This window comes from Fukomys damarensis, unplaced genomic scaffold (assembly GCF_012274545.1).
Source record: "Fukomys damarensis isolate Sample0158 unplaced genomic scaffold, DMR_v1.0_HiC HiC_scaffold_27, whole genome shotgun sequence".
Lineage (NCBI taxonomy): Eukaryota > Metazoa > Chordata > Mammalia > Rodentia > Bathyergidae > Fukomys > Fukomys damarensis.
Window position 1 is genome coordinate 41395494 of NW_022900939.1, and position 26628 is coordinate 41422121.

General features: G+C 37.9%; 1 protein-coding gene across 2 annotated transcripts in view; it reads right to left on the bottom strand.

The window, feature by feature from the left end:
• Positions 1-26628, bottom strand: part of Col19a1 (collagen type XIX alpha 1 chain) — a 296825-nt gene that overhangs the window by 220886 nt on the left and 49311 nt on the right. For both annotated transcript variants that reach the window (XM_033756533.1, XM_033756532.1), the window contains exons 5-10: positions 25644-25767; positions 23804-24079; positions 19852-19932; positions 13814-13939; positions 12980-13042; positions 5333-5386 (exon numbers count right to left, since the gene is read on the bottom strand). In XM_033756533.1, the coding sequence (XP_033612424.1) occupies positions 5333-5386; positions 12980-13042; positions 13814-13939; positions 19852-19932; positions 23804-24079; positions 25644-25767 (724 nt within the window). The remainder of the gene's footprint in view (positions 1-5332; positions 5387-12979; positions 13043-13813; positions 13940-19851; positions 19933-23803; positions 24080-25643; positions 25768-26628) is intronic.

Genomic DNA, 26628 nt, shown 5'->3' on the forward strand with positions numbered 1-26628 from the left:
AGAGGAAGGAGAAAAGGGGGAGGGGAGGGAGGAGGGAGGGACAGGATATATTTGGTGTTGAGTTAAAATTAACCTGGAGCACCCATACTTGGGCTGCCTGGCCTGGACTTAGGCAAGCAGGGTAAGTTAGAGATCTCCAGAGTCAAGGATGGAAAGCTGGAAAACATATTTCAAACGTAATTAGGGTCTGGAAAAAGTGTTTTGTTTCGTAGTACTTCTTTTCCCCAAAGGTACAGCTAGCCCAGGTCCTCTCACTTAGTGAAAGGAGACAGAGTGGCGATTCTTAGGGGTGGACACAGCCATCAGAATCTCTAAAGTCGGGTAGAGCTTAAAGGGCTTTGTAGACTCAAAGACAAAGGCAGGGCAGAACGCAGGAAACGAAGCCCACATGTCGCTCCTTAAACTGGTAGGCAAACGAATTTAAGGTCTGATCCAGAACTGCGGAGAAAGGAAACCGGACATTCAGGTGCTCTTTGCAAGATATGAGGCGGTAAAGGCGTGAGAACTGTGCAGTCTTACGTGCATGGAGGTTCACATCCTAAGCGCACTGTTGGCAGGTCATGAAATTCTGGGAAGCTTTAGCTCCCTCCAGACCTGAGCCTCCTAATCTCTAATACGGTGACAATAAATCTACTCATTGAAGCGCAGGTGTGAGTGGGTGTAAAGAAGGCTCTTGGTGTTTAGCACACGGTAATTATTGAGGGAATAGCTGCTAATGCTATTGTTGTAGAAGTGAAAAAGAGAACGTAAAATGAGTTAAGGTGTGTCACCTATGTGGACCAATTCTCCGTGAGGAATGCAATCATTGTGTGCTGCCAGCAGGTACTGATAAAAATTTAAATTTAAATTTAAAAAATAGAAAACACACACAAAACTACTCTTAGTGTGTATCTTTAAGTGACAAATTCTTTGCTTTGCTAATATCCAGTTTAAGAGGTAAAACTTGTAGAAGATATGCAACTTTTAACATTTTCCACTAAATAAATTAAAATATATATAAATTCCTTTGAATGTGTTCTAATTTGGTCTCAGTAGGCCAAAGTTTAGAACAATAGAACACTAAACTCTCTGCTTTCAAAATTATATCTATCATTTATCTATCAAGCATTGAGCTGGCTCTTTCATGAATAATTGCATTTACTCTTCACAATAAAGCCAAATTATGTACAATATAATTCCCATTTCATAAGAGAAAATGGACATACGAGCCAATCTGTTACAGCCTAATTTGAAGAGGATGATTTCTGAGCTGAGAGTCAAACCTAAGCAAAGTGTGACAGCACGCAGCCAGTTACTCGTTCCTCTTGGAAAAAGTGAACCATCCAGTTTACTCAGTTTGATAACTGCAGTTTTTGCCCATCCAAGCTTACCAGAACTCACCACTTAGCAAAGAACACTGGCTATGTAGAATCTCTTTGCTCACGCGAACCCATAACAGAAAACTTACTAAATCTGCCAGGTAAAATAGGAGCCGTGCTGAATAAATGTTATTTTTCTGTGATGTTGGACAGCAGGGCTGGCTGCATACATTAAGAATGCTTAGTGCAGTCTGTACTGAGTGATAAGTATTATAATTATAAGCATATAATGAGATGCTATACCTATTCATCCTTGAAGTCCCCACGGCTCCATATTCCATAAATAGATTTCATAACATAGCATTGTTTAGTGTACTATCTTTCTCCAGGATCTCAGAAGAAAAACATCACCTCAGTAAATTAATGCTTGGTTCAGGTCCTTGACTTAAAAATCTATTGGCATCACCTTGCAGAAGCTTGAGGTGTAGGTTTATTTTAGAATAATGGGATTCATATATAAATCATTTCATTTGTTACAGCATCACAGTAGATAAAACTATAAACTGTAGCTAATTTTCAAATTCTAGTTTATATTGCTCAGAATATGCTTCACTCTATTAATATGAATGTTTCCTCGTTTAAATCCTGAACCTTAAAAACTTGACTTTGAGAAGGTTGTACCTGAGATGTAGGTTCGGTGGTACTTTGCATAAGTTCTTGCTCTAAGGAAGACATTCATCTTTTTCATGTTAGACTTTTCATTGTAATCTAAGATCTTCTAATTCTGAGAGAAAAATGCCCCAGAGAATCCGAAATGCTGAGAAGCAGGATCCAAGCTAAGCTCGGGCTGCTGCCTGGGCAGCTCTGGAAGACGCGCCTGCATCCCACTGCAGCATAGATGAGACAGAGCTCTTCAGGGTACACGCGCTTAGGGGACGCACTTAGAGAAAAATCGAATAGGGAATTTTCCTCATAAAATGATGTGATTCTATTTTAATCCAAACAAACTTTGAAAGTATGACAACATTTTTGAAATTTTAAGAACTGATATTTCTTCTTTAGAGTAATATACTTCGAAATTTATTAACCGGCATCAGATAAAACAACAGTAACTTTCTTGCCAGTTTTTCTTAGCATATGTTTATTGGAATTATTTTAAATAAGTGAAAACCTATGGATTATGGAAGTGGCATTTTTTTCCTGCTTTTGAGGGTCGCATCCCTGTCACAGTTAAAGTGACAAATGAGGAGTGGAGCCGGCGCCCTCAAGACCGAGGCACTGGGGGGGGAACCACAGCGTCGGAGACCCCGTGTTCCTGCAGATGTTGGGATGGTAACAGCCAGGGAGCCGGGTTGCCAAAGATGCAGGGACTAGGAACCCAGGGCCAAGCACAACCTGATACCACAGTCAGCACCTCTGGAAGGCGTGTGAGACTCCTTAGAGCCACACAAGAAAATGAGGCCCAGCGAAAACTGCGCAAGGAAACACGGGAGAATGTTTGGCAGGACAACTGTGCGTGGATTTAGGGCACCGTGATGGGAGCTGCGTCTGCATCACGTGAGCCTCTCCAATTCCCTGGCGTCGGTCCTCGCAGAGCCAGTGCTGTGCGCTGATTTTGGAAGACTCAATCACCATTTTGACCAGGATCCCAGTTCTCCAAGTGAGTTGGCCCGGCTAGAATCTCAAGAGGTAGATTATTCCTGGATATTCATTGACGTTTTAATGTCAAGTGGAAAATAAAGATTCTTTCTGCAAAAGCAGACATCTCAGAACAGAAAGATCTTTAATTCTGAGCAGTGTTCGTCTTTGCAGTGTCTTGAGCAGTGTCTTGCTCTGCCTCCCGCCACATTGCTCTAAATGTTTTCTTTTCTAAGAATCTCTATTTTTTTTGTAGACAATTTCTTGATGCATTTAACTTTCCAGACCACCTCTTCCTTATTACTAGGTCTCTTGATTGCAATCGAGTAGATCAGCATTTACAGGACTGAATTTGTTGGTTGCTTTGTCGAGTCCTTGGATTATATCCCATCTGTTGAGACCACTTTTCCAGGATTTGAGAACCTGTTTCCCACATGATAATCAGTGGATTATGCTACTAATACTAAATAAAGACCTAAGAGATGTCACTATGGAGCACCAAAATTAAAATGTTTTATACCAATCTCAGTAAGTTCTTTTAATATAATCCAGAGTAGTTTTATCCTGTTTTCTCATAATTTACCGGGTAAATATATGTTTTACTTTACATCCCATGGTTTAAAAACATCCAACACTGTATTCTATAGTCTAAGTGATGTATGTATGTATGTGTACACACACATTCACACACACACACACACACATATACATAATATCATTTTGCTGTTGTTGTACCAGGAATTGAACTCAGGACCTTGCGCTTGTGAGGCAGCAGTGGAACCACTGAGCTAAATCCCCAGCCTAGATACATATATACATATATACATGTATATATATATAGATAGAGACGTAGAAATATATAGAAATACATAGAAACATATATATGTCTAAAAGAACTTAAAAATTCTTATATTCCAAATAATTTGAAAAATCTTAATGATCTGAAATCTGAATAATCAGATTATTATAGTGAATTCCAGGAAGAGAGAGAGAGTATATGTATTGTACAGCAAGTTTTGATTGGTGCATCTCTTTAGGAGTTGGTGATGGAGTAGTATTCTAGAGAAAAGGCATTTTCAAATAATTAGCCCTTTTAACAGGTATTTCTTCGAAGAAACTACTTATGTTGAAAAGTCTTCTGTTAATGCCATCTCAAGCTTAAGGGAGAGAATAGCAGCCCACACAAACATCTTGTAGCAAATATTATGAGATTTTAAAGTCCAATAGTTATATTCATGTAGGAATGAAGAATTCAGATTGAATAATTTCTAAATGAAAAAAAAAATGCAGCATCAATGAAGCAGTCAGATACCAGAGACGTATTTAAGAGGGCCTCAAAAAATAATGTGAGCCTCTGAACCTTCTACCACTTAGTTTCAGTTATGTCCCTGTTAGCTTAAGGTGAAAAAAACCACAAAGGTCAGACTTTGAAGATAATGAGATACGAGGGACTCACTGGATCATCAGTGCAGCTACAAGAGCTACGGAAATTTAAACTGCAGTCATTTTAGTAAGGAAGAGAATTTTCTAAGCATTAACATGTAAAAATCTTTAATTAGCAAAGCTATTATTATGAATGCATGAATTATAGTGAAAAGGGAGACAAGTGCAATTCAATACACAAACAACATGTTTTCTTGAGCAGTGTCTTGCTGTACAGTCCTAGCTGGCCTTGAATAGACATGTAGCCTCAGCAGGTCTTGAAATTGTGAGCCTCTTGCCTTAATCTGGGATTGGGGGCAAGCACCACGATGCCTAGCTATAACAAAATTTTAAAGATTGCATGAAAACTGAACTTGAATAACATGATGAATTATAATACTAATTTCTTGTGAGTGATTCATGGTTTAGAATCATCTTTACGTATTAGAGATTTAAACCAGCCACTTTGTGAGCTAAATGCTTCACTGTAACATTTGCATGAATCAAAATATATTTCTTGTATTTTTCACTATAGTATCTCATGTAGTACTATACTTATACCATGTAGTACAGATCATATAACTTTCATCTGCATTGAGATACATATTAAAATATTGTGTTATCCATAAAATGGTGAATTTAAGAAGCCTTCAGCCTATAAACAGAATAATGGCCAATGTTTGAGAGCAGGGCTAGTAAGCCTTTTCTACAGTTAATATTTTAGACTTTGTAGGCCATACAGTCTCAGCCACAGTTATTTAGCCTTGCTGCATAGCATGAAAGCAGCCTTGGACTATACACAAACAGGTTTGTATTCAATAAAACTTTATTTATAAAATCATACAGTGGCAATTTGGGCAAACCTATTACAGGGCTGTATTTTACTGATCCCTGAACTGTAAGGCTTGTTTTGTGTGTTACTTCATCCTATATGTTCAACAACCAAAGCTTAATCAAACAACAAACTGACTTACCTTTTCCCCAGGAATTCCAGGAGCACCAAATTCGCCTTTATTACCCGCAATACCCTAAAATATAGAAATGCTTATTAGAGGTTTTCAAAAGGTCATATTAATTGCTAATGTCAAAGACAACTTTTTACTTCTCAGATAAATCGCTTGGGTACAGCTTCCTTGTTCCTACTGAGGACGAGTCACTAAACTAGGCTTTTCATGATGTCTAACAAATTGTCAAAAAACTGAATAAATATCTAAATAACAATCAGAACTGAGGCTACATCATCTACACAGAATTATGTAATTCAACTTTGTCCTTTTCATTTATTAAAGGCAATAAAGGACTCTATCGCGATTACCAGAGATGAGTTTCATTCAAAGCTACTTCCTACTTGAGGTTTGATTCAAGCGAGCCGGGAAATTTCTGACTCTAAGGTATCCTGTAGCAGGTGCTCGACTTACCTACACATCCACAAGGAAAACACCTGAAGCTGGGTCAACCTAACTATCAGCATCCTTGCTCTTTCACCCACACTGCCAAGCAAGATGCGTAAACTTTACCCAGTGAAGCCCATGGGCCACCTCTAGCTGCCTGGACGGCCATATCACAAATTTCATCTGATAAAGTAAACCTTGAAAGAGTGGAAGATAATATAAAGTATTTAAAAGAATTGGCCTGTTAAAAATGTTTGGTGGAGGGCCAGGGATGTAGCTCAGGGGTGCTACGCCTGCCTGGCAAGAGCAAAGTCCTGAGTTCGATCAACAGTACCACACACACACAAAGTTTGGTGAGGATTAAGAAATGCACTATAATTTTGTAAATATATAATTCTATTATACTGAAATTATTGCATTTCAGATTTAAGACACAAGACTAAATTTCACCTTTAATTTCCTGTAAAATAGATGAGATGATAGCAGAGTGGATAAAATTTTGAACACATCTAATCAACTAACACATCCTATTTAGTATGCGATTAGAAAGGATGAAGAAACATTCCTTATACTGATTTAGGCAAGAAGTCACAATCATAAAATCCTGCTTCTGTGGGGTTATTACTAAGGAAAAGTATTCCTCCTGTTAAAAATGAATATATTTTAATTAAATTCTTTTTTATGGCTAATTCTATGGTTATCTATAGAAGCTACTGGACTGTACCCTGAGGAATGTCACATCAGAAGGTAAATAAGAAGAATCCACTATTGTTCTCACTGCTCAAAGGTGACTGGAGGATGGGAGAAATTGAAAGGGATCAACACAAGTTTCTGAACAAAGACTCAAATAAATGGACGTGTTCCATTTAAATTGCTTCCATGTATATCAGTAAAGAGATTATTGCTTAAAGCCAACACACTGTGGGAAATTAACTGGAGCTGTAGAAGGTAATAAAAAAAAAACTCAAAAATGATTCCCCAAAAGGAGTTCAGATAGCACTCCTCTCCTAGGTTCAGGAACATGAAAATCGATCTGCCATTTTACAAAATTCCAAAGGAATTTTGATTCTGAACTGGGTGAAGATATTAGCAAAGGTCTTAAAGAACTGAGAAAGTAATGTGGTTGCTAAGTAATTAGGTTGCTAACTACACTTGCTCAGAAAAGGGAATTAAAAGATTCAGAAAATTATAATAATTGAGTCTGAATGAAAGTATTAATTATTATCTCAAATAATGTTATACAAAGTTTAGTTGTGGACTAAGGGCATAGTTAGAATAGTTTGATTAGATTTCCCCATATAGAATACTGATCACAAATGAGTATTTAATAATAAGCAGTAATATTTCAAACTGCATTACTTCATGAGAGAGTTATCAGCTTGATAAAAAAAAAACAGCAAACACATAAATGAGTCATCGTCGTAGGGGTGAGAAAAGCAGGCAACTGAAGAGAAAAATCAAGCCATGGCAAAACTTGTAGCTTGAAAATCTTTATTCTTTGTCAACTAATTGAAAACAGCAAGCTAAAATTGATTGGCTCAATACAGGAAAGGAGCTTTTTTTAGGGGGAAAATGTAGAAGAACATTAGCGAATAATATAATGCTGTTCTAAAATTGCCTTGTCTAGCTTTTCTTTGTAACTTGACTCTGACTTGCTTGGCAGACTCCTGGGTAACTGGAAAGTACAACTTACAGGTTCAAGAAACAGCTGAGCTGATTATACTTTCCCTGAGGTGCGACATTCATTCATTCACCCTTTTAAATTCCTAAAATGTTCTTCTATGTATGGAACTCTTAGAGATCATATTCAAATGGGGGAACGTAGACACGTAAAGTTTATGTGTCAGGCGGCAGTAAAGGTGTAAAGGGAAGCAAGAAGATAGACATGAGGTGGAGAAATGCTTTTTATGAGGACATCCAAGAATAGGTATTTTGATTATAAAGTTAGTTTTTGAGAAAGAGCCTCAATGACACGGAGAGGACCAAGCGGACATCTAGAGGAATCTTTTAGGTGCGTGCAGCCTGGCAGGAGGAGAGGGTAGCATACGACATATGAATAGGAAGTAGGGTGGGCTGGGGACAGTTCTGCACACGCGGAGACCTGCACCTTGGCGAGGGGCGTGGAGTTTGTCTTCAGGGAAACAGGGACTCACCTGTGGGTTTGGCATAGGTGGGATGTGCTATATGCACACGTTTCTTCAGAGTATTTGTCTGACTCAGTGTTTTTACACAAATAACAAATGTGCTGTTTATAAAGCTATCATAAGGATCTTCAAAGCTGAACACCTTCAGAAATATTGTAATGATAAAGTATAATTGGTAAAGGCATTGGGAAGTGATAATCTCAAAACTTTTCCTCATTTTATCTCATTCCACCCAAGCGAAACATCCCCAAAGACGCTGTACCTTACAGTTAATGAGAAAAGTAATTATATGAGGTATGATCATAACTAGGGTGATTAATAAAAATATTTATTATAGTAACTATCAGACATGCATGACATCAGACACACAAGTTTAAATATTGTGTTCTCTATGTAAAAACCCAAAGTATAGATAAGGAGCAAAACGGAGGATAGATATTAGGAAGCAGGAAGACCTTATGCAAACAGGAAAGGGAATAAGAGATGGAAATAGAGCTTTTGTAAGTGGGGAGGGGAAGGGTTGGAGGGAAGGAGGCAATAATAAAGAATTAAGATAGAAATGAAGCATTTGTAAAGGCGGGGGTGAAGGGAGGGCAGGGACAAGGGGAAAAAAGGAGAGCCAAGACCTGTCGTGTAAAGGTACAAGATCTCAATGATGAATGTAATCATACTGTATACCTAAAATGTACCAATAAACTCATGAGGAAAATAAAAGATGTGCTGTATAATGTACAAAATCCCTCATGATGGATGTGATCATTTTGTACTGCAAACATGGGCAAAGAAATAAAATATTTAAAAAAGAAGATATGCATGGAGGAAAACCTATTACACTAAATGACACCTCACTCCCCTTGCTGACCCTCTTTGCCTGTAGTTCTTGCTACATTCTGAAGAGGTTCTGGAAGTTGGGAGTTCGAGGGCCTTCACTGCACTCTGGTGCCTCAGTATCTTTAACCAAGTCTAAGCATTTATGTTTCGTGTCATTTTGACCTTGGGGAAGAGGCAGCGAAACATAAATGCAAGAGAAATCAATGGAATAAGTGTGGACACACAGAACAGGAAAGGAATCAAGGGATGGGTAGAGGGAAAGAGAGAGAAGGCAGAGGGATAAACAGGGATCGAGGTGTGTAGGGACAGCTCCCAACGTCCTCCAGGGAAGGTGCACACCACTTACTGCACTCATGCAGTAATAACCAAAAATTTAAAAAAATGAGGAAGAATATTTTGAGGAAGATTAATGGCACTGTCTTTTACTGTAATATTTTTTTAAATTTAAAGACACTAGCTTTTGGCCAGCCTTTGTACAGTTCATGAGAAAAAGTAAATTATAATACTATCTGAATGGCCTGTAACCTACATTATCTAAGTGAGACAATGCAAGGAATCTTTACAAAAAAACAGTACAGCCCCAGCATGGTGCTGTAATCCTAGTGTGTGGGAGGCTGAGGCAGGAGGATCGCTGTGAGTTTGAGGCCAGCCTGAACTACATATCAAGACTCTGCCTCAAAAAACACAAAGAAAAGAAAAAGAAAAAGTAAAAGTAAAACTAGTATATTCTATGCAGAAAAGATCAGGTAATGTAGTGATAAAACAAATAGAGCTCAATATTCCTATAATTGATCTTTTGAAGAAACTATCAGTTAACTACTCATATTTACTACAAGTAGCATATACCTAAAAATTTTTATAAGCGACAACACCTAAAAATTGAAATTCTAAAGCACTATCTCCCAAATGAAGTCACATATGAGGTTAATCTCAGCCTGAATTACCTCCGTATCTCCTTCAATGTGGGAAGAGTTACACAGTAGATAAGGAACCCCAGGAAACATGTTTGTTGAGTGTTGCTCATTTGCCAGTTTCTAGGTGCTCTCTAACAGTACAGTATGCTGGATTCCTTCTTCACAATTAACCACTGACTAAGATGATTAAGGATTATTTTCAAAGCCTCTCCAAGGTAGACAGGATTTGGTCCTAAACGTTTCAAGTTCTACGGTGATAATCTCCCTAAGTCACTGCCCTATCTCCCTTAAATGTACTCTCTTGGGCTTATAGTTCAAAAGTCAAGATTTAGAATAATATCTAGTCTCCTTGGCACTCTGCACTGAGGGTCATTTCATAAAACTCACTCGCTCCAATCACAAAATTACTTTCAATCATCATTTTTTTTTTGCTAGTTGGTGCACCTGTTCCAACAAGTATATGCCAGAACCAAACACTGGGGGAAGCACTCCTTGTCTACAGGATCAGGTAGTACAACAGGAATGGGAATAAACTCATTAACAACTCCTCAAAAGGAAACAGGACAGCCACGTTTATCACAAGTACCGGAAAAGCTGAAGGCACCTGCAGTCTGTTTCACAAGGCAAGGGTCATGCCAGTTAACCAAATGCTGCTGAGTGTAGTGAAAAACTAAGGGAAGCATTCTTATTAGCTTTGTTTTGTAGACTATTTCATCCCAGCTGTTTCTGCCTACCACTAAAATCTCCCATCACTGTAAGTTTTGCAAACTTTAATATTTTGACACTACATCATAATCAGCTGGGTGTGAAGGTGCACGCCTGTAATCACAGTACTCACACAGGAGGCTCTGGAGCTGGAGGCAGGACTAGGCTATCCAGCTACTTAAGTCCAGTCTGACCTACATGCTGAGTCTCTGGCTCAGAAAATAAAGACCGGACTCAAGGTGTTGTACATGTAGGGTACATCGAGGGTATATTTTTGTGTAACACGTTTTATAGATGTGACATATATTTTCTAATATTCATCATCTTTTGAATCATCTTTACTGTTTGTGCCTAATCCTTTTATTTCTGAGGAATACAAGGAAAGAATGTTTCTCAAATCATGCCAAGATTACAGACTAATTAAAACAGATCCTTCACTTTCTTATTACTGCTACAGCACCAGCATCAAGATAATTTTTAAAAAGATAACATTTAAAGTCTTCGATAAATAGGTCTTAATGAGTGAATCAAAACTAGACATTTATATGTCATAGTGGAGATATTTACTTAAATACGGGGGAAATGCATCTTCAAAAGGCAACAGGTTAATGACCGACACACACCAAACTTCTTCCTGCACCAGTTATCTTAAGCACAGCAGAACTGGTCAATGAAAGAGCAGGAAGGTGATGTCGGAGAGGTGGATGTGAGTGTGTACGCATCACAGTTGCCAGCAGTTACACCACATGTGCTTTTCAGGGTGCTTCTGTGTTGCAGTCCCCCCTCCTTTGCAGATCAGGAAGGTGGAGCTGTCTGCTAGCCAGAGAGGAGTTGGGGTTAACCCAGAAATCACTCTACTCTGAGTCTTCTACCTGTGGTAGCGGAAGCATATTGTTTGCCTATGTGTGGTTCTCCCAGCTGTCAGATGAGGATGAAAATACTCAAATCAACAAATGGAATTATACCAGACTAAAAAGCTTCTGTACAGCAAAAGAACCAATTAATAGAGTGAAGAGACAGAATGGGGAAATATTTTTTCCAGCTACCCCTCAGACAGAGGACTAATATCGAGAATACATAAAGATTCCACCCTCAAAATTAAACATAAAAGTAAAGACCCAGTCAAGAAATGGGAAAGAGAAATGAATAGACACTTCACAGAGGAAGAAATACAAATGGTCAACAAATATATGAAAGAAATGTTTAATATCCTTAGCCGTTAGAGAAATTCAAATGAAAACAGTGCTAAGATTCCAACTTAGTTTGGAAAGAATGGCAATCATTAAGAAATCAATGATAACAAAAGCTGGTGTGGCTGAGGTAAAAAACGAATCTTCTTTCATTGCTGGTGGGAATATAAACCATTATGGAAATCAGTATGGAGATTTATCAAAGAACGAAAATCAGAAATTCCACATGACCTAGCTATTCTCCCTCTAGGTGTCTTTCCCAAAGAGCTTAAGACATCACAGTACAGCAATACATGTTACCAATGTTCAGCAGCAACATTCATAATCGATAAATCCTAGAAGCAGCTTGTGTATCCATCAACAAACAACTGGATAAAGAAAGTGTGGTATCTATATATAATGGAATACTATTCAGCTTTAAAGAATGACATGTGGGAGACGTGTAGGATAACAGATGCACCTGGAAAATATAATGTTGAGTAAAATAAACCAGACGCACAAGCAGTACTATGTGGTATGACTCATCTGAGTGAGGCAAAGCACAAAGAGAATAATAACAGATAGATAGGAGGAGGAAAAGGTGGGTGTAACACAGAAGTGGTCCAAAGCAACAAGGGTGAGAGGCAAAGCGGGCAGGAAGGGAAAATAAGGAGAATAAGGATGTGCCACATACAGGAACCTAATAACCCCAATGAATGTAAACATTATACGCCATAACATGAGCACAGATTAATAATATCAAGAAGAGTAAAAACTGAGATCGGGAAATTAAAGGAGGAGAGAGCAAGGAAAGGGATTAAACTAAAACACGCCGTAGAATGTACATGCACTTATTTTCCAAGATGACCGTAAACTCCATGCACTACAAACATACAGCACCAATAAAACTGGTTAAAGGTTAAAAGAAATGAAAATTAGGCTGCTACTCTCTATGAAGTCATAAGGATAAAATAAATTATGACAAAGAGGAAAAGTGCCCTGAGCACAGAACACAGATGAAGAATACGCGAGATTCTCTGAATATAGAGCAGACACTGGTTAGAGAAGGACACGGGCTTCAGACCCCAACTTGACCTCAAGCTTTGTGGCCAGGACCGATAGCTTAACCTCCCTATACCTCAGGTTTTCCATTTATAAAACTGTAATGCTAAAATGAAGAGTACCAGGAGGCTCAGAGTAACATTTCTAGAACACACATCTGGGTAAATGCTACCTAAGCACTAAGGCTATCTGTAACCATTGGTAAACTTAGCTTGAAGTGGTCTTGAGGTTACTCATTTAATTATTTTTATTTTTCATACAATGATATAAAGCAAAGCTTCCTCGGGAGCTACGACTTAGGCATGAGCACTCCGCTCCACCCGTCACACCTGCTGAGGCACCTCACGGGCCTCACTTCTGAGCAAGCCACTGTGTCCTCGCAGGATTTGGGGTGATGTGTCTTACCTGCTCTCCTTTCTCCCCCTTCTGCCCAGGTGAACCGGTAGTTTCTGGCAATCCTGCTTCTCCCTGATTACAAATAAACTTCTGTTAGCCAACATTGTCACCCCCGCCTGAAGTCAGATACGTCCGCGAGCACCCGGAATCTGGAAGGGAAACCTTGCTCTCCTCTGAGCTATGCTTGAGGTTCCACAGGAAGCCTTCTCCCCCCACCCACCCAACCTTCACGAGGCTCAATTTCCTCACTGTTTCCCACACCATCCGGCACCCTCTGTCCTGGAGACGACACAGCTAGAACGCGAGCGTGGGCCCTGCGACGGCCACTGACACCCATAGAAGGGGCGCGCGTGGGTCCACAGACACGATTGGGGCCCGAACCAGTGCAGGTGAAACAGGTTATTTCAGCTGCGTAGAGAGAGACAGCTGTTGGGAATTGGGACTACCGAAAATACAGTCACTGCTCGGAAAGGAAGCACCAACTACAGTATTTATTTACTTTGTGTCTGTTAAAGGGTAGACTGCATTTCCTTCGACTCTGAATTCCCACATCCGTAGCCCATTCCTGGCATATTAAATACTCAGTATTTGCCCCTATTGAGGTCGTTTCTTCCTTCCTGTTTTTATTGATTCTAAATCTGCACCCTGGAAGAAAAGATCAGATGGATTCGGGAACTATCTGGCTAGAAATCCAGGAAGTCCTCTCTCCAACTCCTTTCTGTAACCCGCTCTGCTGTGGCTTAGAAACTCGATTCAGTCAGCACAAAGGACAAGACCCCCTCTGTTCCGAGAGGCCACAGACACGGCGTGTCTGCCCACGGGCACAGACTAGAGCTGGCCTACCTGGCTTGGCGCGCAGGAGCAAGGGTCTGGAGGTTCCCGCTCTGTCCACAGATCCGCAGACCGCTCCCCAGCGCCAGCGGTTAGGGACGATGACGCCGCACTCCCAAAGACGTCCTGCTCCCGGCACTAACACCCAAAAAGAGAAGTTAGGGGACGGGGTCAGCGCCAAACCAGGAAGGCCTGGTAGCCTTCCTTCTCTTCAGTCACACATTGGTTTCACCGGTGTGCAAGAGTTAGCCCGCCTCTGAGCCTTGTTCACTAACACACACGGGACTGTATTAAAACTAACGACTTCAGGGACGTTCTAAAGCTACGGGAGGTGATTTAACGACAGGTCCAGTAATGCTCTTCATTATAGCCACGTTCTTGCAACAAAATAATTTCTATAAACCATATGTGAATACCTATTTGGGGGACAGAAATTAAAGTAAAATCGTGTGCTTTAAATCTGTAAAACATAGTTACTTCAACAAGACAATTATGAAGGTATGCAAAGTAGAAAATAATTTCTTTGTGCACTCTAAAGTGATATTTGTTTAATTAAAATCCACCCTATGTCCACTGTCCTTAAAAGATGTTAAATAAGTCTTCAGTGCAACATATAAGTGTCAGATGTTATGCAGTAAGTGTAGAGCATGCTGGGAATTAAGTGAAATTTGGTAATAAAGAAATGAACTTTTTTTTCTTAAAATGTTAAGAGGATATAAATGCATCTTTTCCTCTTAACATCATGTATCAGGCTTGTCACCATGATTAAGAATTTAAAGTTTTATGAAAACTTATTTCAAAGTATTGCAAAGTATTCAGGAAAAAAGTTCACATTATTACTGCACAGGAAAGTATTTTCAGGATGCAAAACTAAAATATTGTCAAATATTATCTGAGGCCATGGTTGAAATTAACTTCCTTTTTTTCATTGGGTGGTATTTCCAAGTTTTCTAAAATAAACATGCACAACTTATAACAAAAATTATTTTGAAAAATATTTGGATAATGCTTTAAGGCTTTGTGATAACAATAAAAGCTATAACAAAATAGGCACTAGTTTCCTCTTTTACCACTAGCTCTTTCATACTTAGGCTTTTTAGATTATCTAGTTGTAAGTTTCCAAGTCCAACAATATAAAAACCATATTCAATAATAATGATTATCACCAAAACAGTTCTTATTTTCCAGCCAGTTTTCACCGCATCGTATCCCAGTAAAATAACCAAGATCCCCTTATGATTTTGCCCTGGATATTTGAGCATTTACATGGGGGATCTAATTAATATGAAAATTATTTCTTAGGCTTCGCTGTAAAACTGTCCACTTCCCCAGAAGCATTGTATAAAGCACTCCGGGAAGCTCTCTGCCTCTCATAAAAATCTCTGATTTTGATTTGACTTGTTCAGTAAATTAGCCCTTGAAATTGTAATCACATTTCTCATTTATTTTCAACAAATGTTGCAGCTCTTTGTATTTGTTCCTCACTCTTTTTCGGTCTTGCTATCATAAAACTTGACCACTTCAGAAATGGAAAATCTAATTTAAAGAAGAAACATGTTCACAGATGATCTTGAGTAAATTTCGCATCTGACATGCTCTGTAAAGCATTAACACCAAAAAACATACGTTTTGAATTAGAAATTCCAGGACAAAATTTGATTTACAAAAGCATATACTAAAATTTTCTGATTTTAATACATTTTGAAAAAAAGAAAAGAAGAAATAAAAATGCATTTGTATCAGAAGAACAACAAATGCTTTATAAAGCTTTAATATAATTATTTATCTTCCAAACTATATATTCCTACTGGTAATATCTAGTATGTTTTTATTTCCTGTGAATTATTAAATGGATGGTGACATAACTTCCCCCAAATAAATATCAGTATAAAAAAACAATGTTTGCTTTTTTCTTATAGTTGGAAAATTAATTCCTAAAACTGATTTACTCTAAAACTAATTTTCAAATAATCTTTTTAAAACATGATAAAACACTTTTTTGTTTATAATGTGTGAGGTCACTCACTGTTCCAAATTCCTAAACCACTTCATCCAATCTATTACCTATATTTCTTTACATAGTTTTCTCATAATTCAGTTTAAGTTTAAATTGTCTATTATATAAAGAAACAATGGAATGATTATTGATCAAAAATGCCTTAGATAAAACAACATTATGTTATTTTTAAGTAACACAAAATATTATTTTTAAAGCTCTTACATCAAAAAAAGCATATTTAAAAAACTTGGAAAATTAATATCATCAAGATTTAAAAGTGTGGCTCCAGGAAGTCTAAGCATTTCAAGTCTGTAGATTGGCATTCTAAATTATCTTTTTAGATATTTATAGAAAGATATTTGGCTGGCTTTCATTTTCCTTGGAATGAGAGCCATAAACTGGGTTGGAGATGTGTTTTATAGAGCCAAGTTACATAAGCAAAACATAAAATATTTTATACACTTCTCTATGCTTTAAGTCACTTGGGTACATTTTCATTCTACTACCCAAAGTACAAAGGAGAAGTCATGATGTATTATTTTTTACTTACAAATTATTGATTAAATTTTCATATAATTTTTGACAAGTATAGAACTTTTAAGAAATCTAAGATTAAAAAACATTTTAGCATTTTTCATCCTTTACTTTTCATGTATTTTGCTTTGGTAAGTTTTTTTTTAAATTTTAAATAAGAAATCTAAGATTAAAAAACATTTTAGCATTTTTCATCCTTTACTTTTCATGTATTTTGCTTTGGTAAGTTTTTTTTAAATAACTTTCTTTCAAACACCTTTCTTTAATAGTTGACAAAGTCAACAAATCAAGAGATAATGCTTTGGCTATCTTGAACAAAGCACTAGAAGTTTCAAAGGATATAAAAGTAAAACTGTCCTCCCCGAATCTAAATGTACTTAAATAATTTAAAATAACTATGATTACTTCAGATCAGAAGGCACATATTACAATTAAGATGAGAAGTATAGAAAGGCATGAATTCAGAATTTTTCTGGGAATGAAATATGGCTATAATGAAGTAATAGCTGTACAATTAGTACATTAGCTTTCCTAAAGCTGGGACAAATTTCCTGCCATCCACAACTTACAGGAGGATAGGTTTATGTGATTCATGAGTTTAAGAGATCCAACCCATAGTCAGCTGGCTCCAAGGTAGGAGTATGATTGCAGAATAGACACGACATAACAAAGCTACTTAGTTCACCGTGGCTGGGAAGCAGGGCAGGGAAACAGTGCAGAGAGGAAGGGGTCGGGGGCCACACATAGTTCCCAAGGTCGTGCTTCCACAGCCCAACCAGACAAAGCCAAAAATATGCTCTACTAATTGCTCAGGCAGCTCCCAACTCAATGGAGTTGACAGTTAAACTCGGCACATTTGATCCATTGTCAGTTGACACCCAAACACACCTCATTAAACTATAATCACCAAATAAACACGATAACAAGTAAATAATTCCATTTAACATGATACAAGTATCTCTTATACAACCAAACATACAACAATCCTTTCCCAAAATCTCAACAGTTCAAGATCATGTCTCTTCTGAGACTCGAAGCAAACTCTTACCTGTGAACCTCTTTCTTAAAAAATCAAAAACAAGGTACATGGTCACAGGTTACAATAGCACAGGATAAACATTCACATTTCAGAAAGGAGACAGAAAAGAATAGGACTAAAGCAAGACCAAAACCAGCCTGAAAAACATTAAACTCTATAGCTCCATGTTTGAATCTGGGGCACACAGTGGTGAAATGTGTTTCAGAAGGCTTGGACAGGCGTGTCCCCATGGCTTTGTTTGTTGCAGCCCACAAGTTTTTCGCTTAAGCTGGCTCTACTTGTTTCCAGCATCAGCTTTCCTTGGCAGAAGTTGCATATTCCTGGTATCTTTGACTTCCTTGCTTCTCCACTGTACCTTCAGCTTCATTCACACAGTCTCATGCACCTGCCTCTTCAGGGCACTTTGCCTGGCTTCCCAGACTTTCCTCTGAAATCTGGGTGGAAGCTTGCATGAGTACACAACTCACATTCTGTACACTAGTAAAACCAGAATCACATGAATAGTGCCAAGGTCTGCTGTCAGTGGGAGCAGTAGTCAGACTCTTTGGACTGTAGCTGCCATGGTCTGTAAGTGCCTGGATGACTGAGAATGGTGACACCCATCGCAGGCAACTGATTTCCTGGGGACCTCTTCTGGAGCTGGAGTTCCAGGCACTCTTCTCAAATGAAAGGTTGACACTCTTGCATCCCTCAGCCTGCCATGGGTGGGGCCTTGCTAATTTCTGAGATGTCCTCAAGGCACTTTTTTCTCTTGTCCTTTCTTTCTTTTTTGTTTGTTTGCTTGTTTGTTTTTAGTACTGAGGATTGAACTTGGGCCCTTGTGCTTGCAAGGCAGGCAGTGGACAACTGAGCCAAATCCCTGGCCCTTGTACTCCCTCTTTGATGGTAGTAATCTCTTCGGCAATCATACCTCCTTTGGCCCCAACCATGTTTCCTTTTGAATACAAATTTAAGTTTTTCAACATTTCATGTTCTTGTTTTTGTTCCCAATTCTCACTGTTAGTCTGGCTAAAAGCAACCAGCGGTACTCATGCCACAGCCTGAATGTTGGGCTGCCCTAAAGTTTCCTCCACCAGATAAATTAATCTACTGCCCCTTAATCTCAGTCTCCTGCAGAGTCTAAGGATATAAAGCAGATGTAGACACATTTTTTTTTGGCAGAATGTAGCACATATGGCCTTTAGTCCATTTCCCAACAGAGTTCTTGTTCTCACCAGAAACCTCCTAAACCTGGCCTTTACTGCATTTATAATGGCACCTTAGTCTTCTGTGCTTCTACAGCATTCTAGCCCATATCTCCAAACCTTTCCAAACTCCATCCACATACCAGTTTCAAAGGCTTCTGAACCACATGTTCATGTACTGTACAGTCACAGTGACCCCTCTCCTGGATATCAATTTCTGTATTAGTCAGCTTGTCCATTGCTGGGACAAATTATCTGAAATCCACAATTTAAATGAGGAGAGTTTTAATTTGGCTTGAAGATTTGGGGTAGCCAATCCATGGTAGGCTGGTTCCAAGACAGAAACATCATGGAAGAAGAGCTTAGATGAACTAAGATGTTTAGTTCACAGCCACATAAAGTAGAGGAAGAGAACAGCACAACAGAGGAAAGGGCCAGGGGCCATATGTAGTCACACCTCTATGTTCCAGCTAGACACAGCCAGAAGTATGCTCTACTAATCCCCTAGTTGGCTTCCAAGTCAATCAAATTGACAATTAAGCTTAACATCAGAGCTACTTTGGGAATACACAGAATGAGAGGCTTAAGGAACTAGATTCATATTTTGTTGCCAAGAGAGTGCCACCTAAAGCTATGAGAAAACGTGAGTAGATATGAAATTTATCTGTTTGTTAGCCCTGTTCCTTAGAGCAGCCACTAGAAGGTCAGTGTTTTGAATAATAAATAATTGCTGGAAGAAAGTAAATGAATATATAAAGCAATGATTCAGAGACTTATTTTGATTATGTTGCTAAGAAAAAGGACAGGAGATGGGAAACACAATGGATAGATATAAGGCAGCAAAATTCCAGGCATAAAGTTAAGTGGACTTCAGCAGTAATCAGAGGAAAGAAGGTGAAGATGAAAATGTATCCCAAAGAAAAACTAGACAGGATGGGAGACAGGCCAGTAAGGGAAATGAATGAGAATAAGGTTTGTGATGATAGATTTTAAATGTCTATAAGTAGAAAGTGATTTTGCTACTGTCAGAACATAGGAGAAAGGTATAAATTCTCTTTTAGTTATGTAGAGTCCAAAGTGAGGGACATATGTCCCCAAAATTCACCTTGAAATTCTGGAATTCAATATTTTAAAACTATGAGAAAGCACTAAGAAGGCTTCATTACTTGAAATAAATTATTCACCCGGCTTCGCCAGAAGATATTCAGCATTGCCCTTCACTTGGACCCTGCAGACTATGCAAGTGAAAGATAGCTGGTGTTGTCATTTTCACATGCTAAGAAAATTAACTTACCTTAGTAGCAGATATTTCACAACATGATTCTTCAGCGATGAAGTTTGTATTACAGAAGATTTTAAGTTGGTGAAGTTCAATCTGTTAAAAAATTAGTAGAAAATACATCATTAGATGTTTATGAGAGTCATATTTAGACATAGTTAAGAACTATGATAATTTAACTGGAATGAAAAGGAAAGTTAATATAAGTTAATTTTATGTATTTAGGATTTATTATTTTATGGAACTCTTGGGAAGTACATTTAGAGACAGAGGTAGCCCTATAGATAAAGCAAATCAGGTAATGAAAATAATTGCAAAACTTACGAATTGTTTCAAACAATAAAATAGAAGTATTTAATTAAAAAGTATTATGCACAATAAACTATGCACACAAAATGAAAATATTTCAACATAAAAAATTGAGGAAAAATTGAAGTCAAAGTACGAATGAGCATATGATGGAAAGACTTCATCTGTACTTCTATACCTCTTTTTTGAATTAAACAATCCTCAATAAGGAAAATATATGTGTTTAGTTCCTTATCTGTGTTTTATAAATTCTGTCTAAAAGAATATGGCTTTTATATCATATTAGAATATTACTGAGCAATATTTATAATCATTTTATAATGTAATTTATTTTATTTGCTTAGATTCATATTTTTGACATATTGACATAAAATTAAAAGTAGTTCAAGGACAGTATAATCATGTTCTTTAATGAGAGATTAAACAACTCTCTAATAAATAAATGATACTAATAATAAAATGTCAAAATGATTAATACTTAAATGAGCTATTTGAACTTCTTAGGCACTGAAAAGTATCAAATAATGCTTTTCATACCTAGGTATTGAGCGGAACCTTGAAATTAATTTGTGGTTACAAAATTTTTAGTTTAATTGATAATTAATTGTATGATGATTTGATGTATGAGTTGGGAATCTCTCTCCCCTCCTTTCCCTCCTTTCTCTCTCTCTCTCTCTCTCTCTCTCTCTCTCTCTCTCTCTCTCTCTCTCTCCTCTTTCTCTTCATTTCTGCAGTGTAACAGAGCTAGCATTACTTTGAAGTTAATCAGTAGCATTACTTTGAAGTTAATCAATAACTACATTTCATAGAAAGTCCAAATTGTTAGGGCGAATTTCAGCGCACACACAGAGGAAGGAAAAAGGGATGATTTTACACTAAGATAAACAAAATCAATTTGGTTCCTAGAAGTCTTCAGAGCTCCAAATACCTTGCAGGTACTGTAATGAAAAACTCTGAGGCCAGGTGACATTTAATGATTTTTCTTTGGTAACTTTTCACAGAGTTATTGAGGTTAGCTTTTATTTGTAAAGTTTAAATACACTGTCATAAATATTGTAATGAAATACTGGCAGTAACATGTAAAGAATGGAGAATATTATGTAGAATAAAGAACAGAGATTCCAATTAATTAATATTGCTCTTTACTAAAATTTATCTCATTGTTGTTATCAAAGTAGCTAAAGATATTGAAATCCTACTGTGTGCCATTTACTGTGTTAGGCCCTACATGTAAGTTATTATACTTAGCTAAAGACAGATTACCAGTTTTTGAGGGATTAGAAATTGAGTATTCTTCATATTGAAATTACAATTTAGTTTACTCGTACTTTCATTATTGACACCTTAGAATCCTTTATTGGTACAATGTTTTAGAAAGAGAATATTCACAGCCAAGTTTGTCACACTGACTCAGGTCAAACTGAAGATTTGTTTCTTTAAAAATTTTCTGTATCATTTTTGTCAACTTTCTCACAAAAGCATACAGATAGAATATATAATATAAAACCTAATCTTTAGAATGATTTTTTTCAGTAGCACCCATCTCAACAAATAAAACATTGTCACCTCCATTAGTTCTGTAAGTTTATAGAACATATTTGAAGATGATGAAAAATAAGTAGACAGTTTTAGAAGGACTAAGAGTCTTTTAAATATGTATGCATTTTGTTTAATTCAAATGGTGACTCCCTCATGATATACTTTCAATTTTATCCTCAAATGAACTAAGAATCCACATTAAAAAATGGCATCATTTTAATAATGCACATCATTTTTACTAATGCCCTTTTATGAAGATGTGTCTGATATTTTTCAGCTGTAATTCTGAGACCAGCTCTCATCCTTTGAAAAGCAAGTGTGACCCAGGACATACAACATTCACATTTTAGAGGTAAAGCTCCAAGGCTGATTCTCACTCTTCGAGAAACTCCTGTCTTTCTTGCAGCCACTCTTATTTCCACAAACTTAGCTCAGTTTCCTCACGAATTCCTCCGGGTCCTCTGAAGCCAGAGAACAGCCTTTCCCTTATTAGTCCTATAGGAGTCCAGATTCCAAATCTGAACTTGGTGCCCCAAGCAGGTGCTGCTGTCCCTCCCCTGGACCTGAAGCTGCCTTGCCCCTACTTGTTCTCCTTACTCCTCAAGCTCACGTCTCAGAAGCCACTCTACTGGGGCCTGCTGCCTCTGGTGGCATTTGGAGAGTGCTTTCTGAAAGGTCTGTTCAGTACTGTTGTTATGAGTACTACTATTATTATTAGCAACCACCATTTACTGATGGATTTGAATCCTTCCCTTACCCTTTGTGATCTTTGAGAACAGAAACAGTCTCTCTCTCTCTCTCTCTCTCTCTCTCTCTCTCTCTCTCTCTCTGTGTGTGTGTGTGTGTGTGTGTGTGTGTGTGTGTGTGTGTGTCACCTTCTTATGTGTCTGGTCCTGGATAGATAAATGGATACACTGAGAAATGAGTGTGCATTCCTTACTCAGTATGGCATAGACCTTGCATGATTACAAATAGGAACTTTATCAGTTCTGTCTTAATTGAGGAAACTGAGGCTTGGATGAATGAACACCTACATAGATAAACTGACAGGAGATAACAAGCTAAGCAACTGAGCTGGGTTTAAACTCTCATCTGTCTGACACCCAAGCCAGCTCAATCACCCGATGCCAACGACGTCTTATTCTCGTGTGTGGTGCTTCTGCCCTTTCCTGTTTTCTGGTTGCCTTTGAGCCTTAGTGATGCTACAGTGATTTTCTCACCCACTCTCTCTACTGAAAATACTTCCAAAAGCAATTCTTTAAAGTAGGTGTATTTAGAAATATTTAAGTTGACCAAATACAGATTTGTACAAAACTATATTTTAAAAATAAAGTTGAAGTAGTAAGTCATTCTTGTGAACAAAAGTGGCATTTCTATTTGGTGGACTGCCTTCAGGGTTTCGGGGATTTGCCTATCATTGCACCCACAAGAAAATTTATAGCCATCCACTCTAGACGTTTCTCACTTTTACAAGACTGTGGGTTTTTCGAGGGAGATCAGTAATAATAAGTCTACATTAACTTAGCTTCCAATGTAATTTGTAAAGGCCCTTTTCATTTGCAAGACTCTCCTGCAATTTTCCTCAACCAAATGACCCATGGTATGTTTTGGTGATTGCATTCCCTTTCTATAGAACCCTGAAAATCCAAGTTTACTTTTAAAAAAAAACCAGTCTGAATACAAAGCAATTGCTGTTGTGTGGAAGAAGAAAATAGGCTATTGTTCATGAATAAAAACAGATAATCTGGAATCATTTAAAGGTCGTCTTTTCGCAGTCCTTCCTATTCAAAACTTATGGGCTTAGACCAAATTACATTGTACATTATATTTTCATTTCTTACTGAACTTTGCTTCTAATAACTTACTTCTTATTTTTAAAGGCGTGACCAAATTCTTTGAAATGTACATACTGGAGACAGTGAGTGGAAATAGTGAAGAAAATACCGGTGGAGACATCGCAGGAAATGAGTAACTAGCCCTTACACATCCACTGGCAAATCAAACAGTGACAAGCAGGGCTCTATTGGAGATGAATTAAAGGAAGAAGCTTTTTAATGAAACATCTTGTTTTAACTTAAGGATGGCACTGGCCGTCCTTCAAAACGACTGTGGGACTTACATCCACCGGCCTGCTGTCTGCCGCGCGCGCAGCGATAACCATCCTCCCCTGCACATCCACAGGGCCCTTCCCCGCAGTCTGCCGGTGTGCGATGAAATTACAATCCAGGTAGAGTGAGAGGGCCCGAGACTGCACGGCCAGGCCGAGCTTATGCCACTGACGATCAAACAAAGGACGCAATTCTCGGTTCTTAAAAATGTAGCTCAACACATCTCCCTCGGGAGCTTCGAACATAAATTCCACGACCTTCTTTGTGCCATCGACTATGATGGAAATCTGCAAAAGTACAAGTTGTCTTTCAGTGTTTAATTTTTTTAAAAAAAATTGTATGCTCACAATCATGAAAGCTCCCCAATACAACCTAAGATGCACGATTGTACAAGTGAAACATTAATACCATATTTTTGATGACACCTGTATTTGCTAACAAGAGAGAATAACTAACCCCAGCTGCACAGGGTCTCTCAGAGAGGAGCACAGTGACGAACGCAATAGACCCTACCTGAGAGAGGGTCTGAGAACATGCATATGTGTACGACCATATTTAGGGCCAGGGATTTAGCTCAGTGGTTCCAGCTCCTGCTTCACAAGCACAAGGACCTGAGTTCGATCCCCAGTACCCACCAAAAGACTATATTTAATTACTTTATATAATTGTATCATTACTTAACATATTTTATATTAATAAATTATAAATATGTATTTTACAATTTTAAGGATACTATATAAATTAATTTATATAAAAACATAAATTTATATATGAATTATTGTTCTGTAAGAGTAACTCAAGAATCCAAGGTTACAGCTGGGCATGATGATGCACACCTATAATCTCAGAACCCAGGAGGCTGAGGCAGGAGGATCGCCATGAGTTTGAGGCCAGCCTGGGCCACACAAGCGAGTTCAAGGCCAGCTTGAACTACATAGCAAGACCCTGTCTCAAAAAATAATAGGATAAAGTAAAAGAAGAATTAAAGGTTACCAACTTAAAATAAGAAAATGTTGTTTCTTTTTGCAGGGAACGGAGATCAGCTTCCTTAACCAAATATATTTGATATACACTTTTAGTTCAATTCATCTTCCTATTATAAAATCATCACTGTGTGAACAGATAAAATGATTGGCAATATTAAAAGCATTTCAATGAAAATGTATAAAAATAGACACAAATGCATGATGTTCAGAAGTAATCCGGAGATCCCTGGGGCTTCTCCTTGCCTTCTTTTCATCGCCATTTCTTTCCCAATGCCATTTCTCAGCCAAGCTTTCCTGGATTCCTGCTGTCTTTCATGGGATCCCTTTCTGTGTTCTGACAGTCCCCACCCAGTGCCACTTCATCGTGCTGTTAGACTGTTCTGCTAAGAATGTCTTCCCCTAACACTTTATGCTCCTTAAGAAAAGTTCCGTTCTTTAAATCTCTTATATGGTGTTCCATAGTTTGTTATTGATGTAATAAACATGTAAGTCTCACCCCTTCATTCACCAAGGATTGTCAGGTGAAACAATGAGCCTCTCTAGAAAGAATATTTAACATCAAAGTTGACAGGAGGTTAAAAGCTACTAGTAGGTGGAGACTGTGAATGAAATAGTCCCAGGATCTTCAGACAGAATATGAATCTTGAAGTTAAAAAGACAAATAACTCTCTCACCCACCAGACTCCCATAGATCTCAGCAAGATCATCTTAATTATAACACTTGCATCTCCCTATTAGCAATTTATCTGAAAGATAGAATATTCGTGTAGCAGATCGATTCCCAGGTGGGGGCATGCAGTTCCAAGACTCACCTGGCCGGGTGGCACAAAGGGAATGGCTAAGCACAACTCTTGTGGTGTCTTACCTGGGGCACATTCTGCTGGTTTAACACCTGCCACAGAAGCCACCGTTCCTTCTTGGTGTTTCGTCGTACACGAAAAGTGGCTGCTATGGAAAATTCCTCTGGAAGACCTTTGGGAAATACCTTACTGTGGGAATAAAGAACAGAGTATTGTGGGAAGACTACAGATGGCAAGGAAAGAGAATGTGGGCATGCAGTTCCATGTAGCATGGAATCGCCACCATATTTATTGTCATCAGCTTATAATTCATTATTCATTTTGACAGTAATTTACCTACTGGAACTATGGAAGTTACCATATATTCTCATTCCGTTACTATTTTTAACCATCTGGTATGGTGGGTTGAAGTCTGGGGAATACGAAGACAAGTAGAGAGGCTATGGTATTAGGTTGTGATGTTCTCCTATTGAAGATGTTTCAACAGAGGAGAAATCTTAGAAATCACTGCAGTCTGAGAAACAGTTATAATTTATCACGACATAAATAATATTTCTTGATTTTACTAGTAGAAAGAAGTATAGAGAACTTCAAAGATACTTAATAATAAATGCATAATTTTCAAATAACTTTTTTTTTTTTTTTTGGTACCAGGTGCTGAACTTGCACTTGCAAGGCAGGCACAGTGCCACTGAGCTGTATCCCCAGCAAAGAACTTCTATCAAATTAAATACTTGTAAGCAAGTTGCTAACACTGATTTCCTAGGACTGGTTTAAGATGAGACTAAATACAGCAAGGAGATTTATCTTTACTTTTGATTCCTACAAAAAATTTAAGAATATTTCTAGGTAGCAGAGAAAAGCCAAGAGCCAATCCAAATATCCTTCTACCTCAGTCATGTTGCAAAAGTTTGGTTTTGCTAAAATCATGAAGAAAATCAGAAAAAAATTCACAGAGAACAAAGATGGATTTAATTTTCGTTAGAAAATGAGGATGCTTATTTAAACTGACTTTAAAATTTAGTCTCATTGAATGTAAAAATTCTGCAG